At 41.4% G+C, this 8268-nt stretch overlaps 1 protein-coding gene across 1 annotated transcript in view; it reads left to right on the top strand.

Annotated features, from left to right (window-relative positions):
- The window catches only part of foxp2 (forkhead box P2), a 104224-nt gene that overhangs the window by 92243 nt on the left and 3713 nt on the right, over positions 1-8268 (top strand). The window contains exon 19 of the mRNA XM_046072070.1: positions 7524-7685. Coding sequence (XP_045928026.1) covers positions 7524-7668 — 145 coding nt within the window. The 3' untranslated portion in view covers positions 7669-7685. The remainder of the gene's footprint in view (positions 1-7523; positions 7686-8268) is intronic.

An 8268-nucleotide genomic window follows, 5' to 3' on the forward strand; every position in this document is an offset into this window, starting at 1 on the left:
ATTCGGAGCCATGGGCATTAAGATCAATCAAATCCTGGGATTTTCAGGTCAGATGCGAGATCTGCTTATGAGTTTTTTTTTTTCTCGTTTCTTTTTTTCTGAATCCCTTTTTCTTGGAGAAAGAGCAGGACATGCCAAGCTAACGCAGATGATAAATATGAGAGGCAGGGATATTAAAGCCAAGATTATTATTTGTAGAGTCTGATGCATGTTTTAATTATTGTACTATGGTCATATTAAAATAACAGGGATTTTTTTCTATATGGTTTCCTTATTTTGGAATTAATACCTTACTGGTTTCCTGTAAGATATATCCTGTTTTAACTTAAATATAGCTTTGATAATGTATTTCAGAGGTAATTGTGTCGCGTACGCATGTGACATCACATGAAGAATATTTGGACATATAGATGTCAGATACAGTTCACCTTAATCCTCCTAATTCGTGCACACACTCACTCTCAAGCGCATACACACTGACACGAGGGCCTCCTGATGCCATGTCTTTTTTCTTGCAACACTGTCATCTTTAAAGCGATGTGTCCATTAAGAGAAATGCTTTTGTGGAGCAGAAAGGGTTACTGACATCACCATTATCAAGGCCGGCATTACGACTTCTGTCACCACCATAAGCCATTCGCTATGCTGATTACCTCCTTTTAGCCTACTTACTCTGATTGATATGTACTGTGTGCAGGACTTGTAAGAGCATTCGTTCTCACTCAATTTTTACTAATTAAATCAATGGTGCGTGAATGTTAAGAATTTCTTCAAAATGCAAGAAAAAAATCAATTTCCAAGCCTTCCTTTTTTTTCTCTTCTTGATGGCTAATGAATGAATATGATTCGTTTTACCTTATCCTTCTGACCTGTGGGTTATGTCTCTGCAGAACGCTGTTCGCCACAACCTCAGTCTGCACAAGTGCTTTGTGCGTGTGGAGAACGTGAAGGGGGCGGTGTGGACGGTAGATGAGATGGAGTACCAGAAACGCAGGTCGCAGAAGATCACAGGGTACGTCGCCTCTCCTTAGATGTAGATCTAAAGGTCAATGACATCTAGAGGATCAGAGATCAGGATCTTTGTTTATATTCTGTATAGTCTCCCTGCTATGCAATTTGTTCCTTTGATTTGATATATTTTCTATTTAAATGGATAACATTATTACATCCAAAGCAAGTTACAGAGTGAACCAATTTCTTTTTTGTTTCCTTACAATGTATCCAGAAGCCCTTCACTTGTTAAGAACCTGCCCTCCAGTCTTGGCTATGGAACTGCACTAAACGCCAGCTTACAGGTATGAACCAAAAGCCTCAAAGAACCTCAGACTCAACAGCTGCCTGTATATTTGACTGACAGGCAGGGCTACTACCTGACTGATTGACCAATTGAGTGACTGAATGAGTGTGGTTGCTGTGAACAATAGCGCTTCACATTAGTACTCACACTCATAAGAGCAAGTTTTTAGCTCTTTCTCTGCGTGTGTGTTTCTGTATCGCTTCTCTCCTCTCACACCTTCCTCCCTCTATCTTTCTCTCTCCTTCTCCCCCTCTTTTCTGCACACCGTCAGACTCAGAAGGCCACCCTGTGGTCGAATCTGGAAGCAACTCTCCCTCCTTCTTTACGTTCTTTCTCCCTTCTTTGAGCTGTGGCAGCCACCTTAGATTGATAGCTGCATGTGCAAATGCAAGGGCATGTGCATTAATATTTATCTAAGCTGTCATAAATGATTTGGCTTCATAGTGTACGCCGGCGAGGTGCTCATGGCAAAAACTTTAAAAATTTAATCACTGTATATAACTTTAATGCGCAGCAGGCGAAAGTGTCAGGAGTTTTTTATTATTTTGAGGTAAAGTTTTTGGGGGACTTTTTTTAATAGCCACTCTACACAAGGGTATATGAATGGTAGCTGGGGGGAGGTAGTTGTCAGCAAGGTGTCACAGGGGGAAAAACAGCCAACAGAATAAAAAACTTAAGCTTAAGGGAGCTGTGTTTTAATATTTAATATGTTAAATCATTCTCATGCTTCCCCTCTCTTCCTCCATAGACCTTACCTGCTTCATACCCTTTACACTCTTGAACCTATTTACCCCTTTTGATATCACTATGCCCTCATATCTTCCTCCGTGTTCCTCTACCCTCATGTAATGCTTACCACTCCCTACTTGCCTCTTAACAACAACTAATCTTCCAACCAGCACTAATCCTCAATATGTCTTCTCCTTTTACCTCTCTCCTGCAGGCTGCCCTGGCAGAGACCTCCCTGCCTTTGCTGGGGACCCCCGGCCTCTTGAACAGCGGCTCCACAGGCCCGATGGGAGGCAGCTGCCACGGCCTACTGGGCGGAGACCCGTCCGGCCTGATGGGCGGAAGTCCACCCGGACTGTTGGGCGGGAGTCCACCGGGACTGCTGGGTGGCAGCCCCCCAGGTACGCTGAGCGGCAGCCCCCCCAGCCTGATGCAGTCAGCCCACGAGGAGCTCAACGGCTCGCTCGACCACCTGGACACTAACGGACACAGCAGCCCCAGATACTCCCCATCAGTACACATGTAAGTTCTTATAGAATTGCAGAATCCTGAAAAATTACTCTGGCAACCGGTGATGCACCCAATTATTAGGGCTCATTGGTGACTTGTGTTTTTATTAAAAAAATTTAAATCTTTAGTGTTTGTTTTGATTATTTAAAAAAAATGTGTAATACACAAAGATATAAATGTGCAAATACCATAGGCAGGTTGGTAAAAGGTTACAAAAAGTTTGTAGTTTTTTATTATTAATATGTTGAGGGAAAAATGGTAATGGTATTAGTAAAAAAAAAAAAGAAAAAAGCTGCCTTGAAAACGCACCTGAATGGTAATTTAACTGGCCAGTGGTTAGAAAGGCTGCCTCCAACTTCACAGACTCTGAACCCACAGCCATGGAACCCACAAACACCCAACGAAGTGAACTCGTTATCCTTCATCCCAGAATCCCTTCCTACTCGCTCACTGCAGTATTTGAGAGATAATTGTGTCATACACAGACTCGCACATCTCACATTTTTATGAGTTCAAGTACCTACCTGAAAATACCCCACAACCCCCACCCCACTCCTATACTGAAATCACTTTCTGTCCTTATGCCCTTTGTTAGTTTAATTGCCTGATATTTAACCCACAGTACCAGTGTGTTCTTCAGTTTGCCATGACCTGAGGGCAAGGTTCAATTTCCAGCATGTACTGTATCATAAGCATGCTTCTCTTCCTGTCTTCTATGGTAATTTCAATGGCACTGTGCTTTTACCTGAGGTGAGCCTGGCGTTTTGGATAAGTTAGTTTAAAGTCTATAAATAGGCTCTATTACACATTCGTCTTTAATTACATCACTGTCCGCATTATAGGGGTTTAGCTGCTATATTTTATGCAAGACTGTTCCTAATAATATTGAGCCAGTGTAGCATTAATTACTTCTTTTTTTTTTTTTTTAAATCTCTCCTTTTCTCTGTCTCTGTTTTTAATGGAGCTGAGAAAGAAGGAGAGTGTTTTTAAAAATTTATGTGCCAGTTTCAGGAATGTCTGAAACAACCTGAGTCTGATGTGATGCCAGTGATGCCAGTGATGTCACACAGACCTGTGTGACATCACTGGCATCACTAGCATGCAGGGAAACACACACACACACACACACACACATATACATTAACAGGACACATTCTGTTTATCATCCACTGTCCATCAATGCTCATGTTGCAAAGTCAGCCGACATGAGCTAACCAATTCTGTAATGGATAAAGGCTGCACTTAGGCTCCATGCCTCCTCTCTGAGTGTATCTGTGAGAACAGAAGAGCATTTGGTTAGCCCTACCAGACGTCTATACATTAATCTACTTGGACGTGTTTACCCCTCTCTGAAATGGGGTGTTAAGTGGAGCAAATCTGCCCAGCTGTAGAAAGAATCCCAGTGTTACCACTCCCCAAGGTCATTTAATTTTTAGTAACCGGACAGCATTGACTTTCTCTTTCCCTGCCTGCTTTCTCTTCTCTGTGACCACGCCGCCTTGACACCGACATGAGTGGCTATGGAGGATAAGATGCATTCATCCATCCCTCTATCCTTCCATTCCCGCCTGCCTTTACACAGCCACGACAACCTCAAAATGGAAGAAATGTGTTTTTCATGACTGGCTTTTCCAGGATGTTGTTTTAAATAATGGAGTGGCTTGTAGCACTAAACTAAATAGTACATCACCTTGAAGGCCTTTCTCAGGAAAGGACTCCTCAGTGCAACCAAGTCAATCCAACAATTAGACAAACCTCTCCCTCCCCTCAATGCCTAAAGGTTAATGCTATCTGCTTAACCACAAACCAGATCGCCCCAGGCCATGCTGGGTGTGTGTGTGTGTGTGTGTGTGTGTGTGTGTGTGTGTGCAACTGTTTGCACTTGTGTATATGTATGTGCAATACACTCATGTACACCCTAAGGGGTATGCTTAAAAGAACTAGTACTGTATACCAGGAAAGACCAAAAACGCTGCAACTGTAAAATTAGAGTTTCTAACGTGAGCAAATTAGCAACTTCACACAAAATGAAAATGACCAAAGTAGAATAATTATCCTAGCAACCAACTTCACCATATACTTAAATAAAGCAAATAAAATCGATTTAATATCACACTGCTGTGTCTTCAGACACACATCTAATTGTTTGGTGACTACCCCTTTTTGGTCTTAGTTAATGAATCGTAGTGAGATGTTATGAATGTCTTTGATTGCCCCCACAAGTCCTCACCCCTGCCTTCACCTCCCTTTCCTGCCCCCACCCCTCTTGTCCTCCCCCCTCCTCACCAAACCACCTCTGCTGCCCCCCAACTACCATTAAGCCTGTGGACTAATGACCTTATTTGCATCCCTGACATACCTTCGCATGATTGCTGGTGCTAATCTCCAATTGATGTGAGAGCAGGCATCTCGAGAGCCCGCACACATACGCACAGAGCGCCACGTATTCATTGCGCCGCAAAGTCCAGCGTTTACTTCTGAGTGACTCAATAATGGCAGCTAGCCATTAAGCGCTAAATGGCTCATCCACGTATTTTAATAAAGTGACAGAAAGCTCGGCCTGTGAATATGGCCCTGCAAAGCCACACAAACACCTAATGAGCTGCGTATTAAAATAACAGAGGAGACTTTTGGTTTGTGATACACCTCACATTCAGCCGTATCAGTTGATCGGTGTGATGCCTTCAAGTACAGAGCGATTATGATTTTAAAGTAATGGTGACTAAAAGATTAACAGTATCTTTGTGGAAAACCAACTTTTATGCTTAACCCAAAAAAGGCATGCATTCTAGTTGTATTCATGTCAACAACTCCTCCTGTGACTCCCATAAGTGGATGCTGGTATATAAACAGATGTAGTAAAATACAGGTGTAGTAATATTATAAAATATGTCCTAATAAGAGAAGTTCTAATTGTTGACAAATACTGTACATTGATAATCACTTAAAAATTTACTTTTAGTTGGTACAGCTACATTATAGAGTGTTAAAAAGCATGTATTAAATGTTTGAATGCTGCAAATAGATTCGAAATTAGTGATTTAAAGTGTTACCATGTCACTTTACCCTTTATAATTTTGGTGATGGTTTAATTTTTTGGTATAAGAAAGTGGCAATATAATATAAACATACAAATGATAATGATTATCTTCACAATTAATTAATTAGTTGTTTTTTTTGTCTTCAATCAAATGTTTCATCATTTAGTTTATAAAATGGGGGGAAATGCATCTGTTCGCCCAAATTGAGGTCTCCAGGTTGCTTTTATCCAACAGTCCAAAACACAAATACTTTCATTTTATAATGGTAAAATGTAGCAAATCCCCACATTTGACAAGCTACAAGATACATTTTTGCTTCCGAAATGATTAACTATCAAAGCTGTTTTCTTTTAACCAGTCATTTCAGCACTAGTTAGATTATCTAAAAGAATCTCAGGTTGGACCTCAGACTTGGACATCGTTGCACCTGTAAGGATTTCATTAACTAACATTAGATTAGAATTTAAATGAGTGTGTTCTGATTATAGTTAATTTCAAAAAAGTACAATGTAATGTATGTCTTAAAAAAATGAGTCTTTTCATTCAGAAGACTCAGTATTGACAGGTCAGAGGGAGCAGAGTAAGTGTTTTTCTGTATCTCTAACCTCTGGCCGAGGTGTTTTCTTTTGCCTTTCAATGCCTCCATGAATCTGAGGGGCAGAAAGAGAAATATTCATCGCTCCGCTTGCATCCTGCTATGATCAACCTCTTCTCTTCATCCCACCACATCAGAATATTAATTTACAGTATTTGGCTCTGAATATTAAAATCGTCTGTACCTTTTAAAATGATTTTTTAAATTCAGAGCCCCCACCCCTTCCACTGATGAAGGCAGCCCAGGAGAAAAGCTATGAGACGAGTCCTAACGTGCTACCACTTGATAAGTCTCCCTCTCTCTCCCCACTCTCATAGTCTAGGGGGATTTTCTGATGCATCCGATGTGTCAGAAATAATTAGGTTTTGTCAGATTTATCATTGTGGCACAAACCCCTCTCCCCGAATAGGGCCCCAGATCATGTTATGCCTTGTTTGTGTGTGACAGCATTATTATTCTTGTTAGTCGCCCAACACTTTTTTCTTTCCGCCCACTTCTCTGTTGTTCTGAAGCGAGAGGTGTCCTGCTCACAGCGCTGCCGCTGCTTCCTGCCCGGCGCTTATTGACAGTGGCTAAAGATATTCATCCATTTAGAGTTAAAAACATGTATCATGGTGTCCGAGCGAACTGCCAGGGCTGAAGTTGATTAATGGCAGAACCTAGCTGCCGGTTTTTCCTCTTGAGGAGCGACATGCACAGCCCCTGCATATTAACGAGTGGCTGCGCTTTCTATTAACTAGATAAAAAAGCCTCTCCTCTGCCTTTGCTCCAGGGGGCTCAGGGATGAGAAATTCTCCATTATTTATCATGTGGCCTGTTTTTTTCCCTTTTTCCTTTTTCATGTATTTCAACCTGGTGTCATCAGTAAACTTTTAAATGCCAAACATGTCTGGAACATCACAGCTTATCGGCCTTACAGGGGCCATGTTTTTCATGCAATTTTCATGCGCTTACTTACAGTAGACGTGAGGCATCATGTCGAATTAGCGTCTCGCAAACAACATGGTTGTTACTTTCACTAGATAATGGATGTAATGGCTGTTGTATGCCTGTTTTTTGATACAACAAATTTTATTTATCTGTTCGCTGAATGTCACATTGTGTATTCAATGTGCAGAAAAGGGAATTAACCCTTTTTGCCTTTTACATATTATTATATAGTGGTAATAATCAGCATTACTGTATTTCCTTACTGTCCTTCCAATCTCAGGTGTTGTGTAAATGTATATGTGTAAATTCTGCTCATAATAATAAAAATTAAGTGAATGTTCATGGTCATGTGCTATTGGCTGCAGGAATTCATCATAAACGCATACAAATCTAACATCACCAATGTGAATGTGTGTCACAGGCCACCCGTTCACGTGAAGGAGGAGCCACTTAACATGGATGACGACGACTGTCCGATGTCACTGGTGACGACTGCCAATCACAGTCCAGAGTTGGACGACGACCGGGAGCTGGAGGAAGGGAACTTATCAGACGACCTGGAGTGACTAGGATACGATTTTTGGTCGACGTATCCCTTCACCCAGCCGCACTGTTTCTCTCACACAGACCTCCTGCAAGACTAGAAACCACTCCACAGTCCAAGCAACCACAGATGACTCTCTCTTTTGTCTCTCTCACCACTGGGACTATTTATTGAGCATGCATCCGGATGGAGACCAGTCCAAAGGAACTCTTTGTTGCAGCCCTTTGGGATCCCCAAACATGACAGGCATGAGATGTCTGATTCAAAAAAAATAATTAACTCTCTGAGACCTATTTCATTAGAGATGGCGTGGCCACATACAGTACAAGGATGATGGACTCGTGAATGGGGGGAAAAAACATGAAACGAATGAGCAAATCATGTTCCGTTGAAAGCAAGCGGCCTCATATACTGCCAAAAAGGAAGACGTTTTATGTTTGTGAATAATCCAACCCCCAGTAGTTGTTAATGTCTAGAGGCAATTGCTGGTTCAATTCAAGTTGTTGCTCTGTTATCATTTGCACAGGAGTAGTCTCAGAAATTTGTGTCACTGCCTGTATGTTGCTACTATTATGAAAACCAGTATATTATTTTTAGCTCTTTTTTTTTTTTTTTTTTTTTT

The sequence above is a fragment of the Micropterus dolomieu genome, linkage group LG16, assembly GCF_021292245.1.
Source record: "Micropterus dolomieu isolate WLL.071019.BEF.003 ecotype Adirondacks linkage group LG16, ASM2129224v1, whole genome shotgun sequence".
Taxonomy (NCBI): Eukaryota; Metazoa; Chordata; class Actinopteri; order Centrarchiformes; family Centrarchidae; genus Micropterus; species Micropterus dolomieu.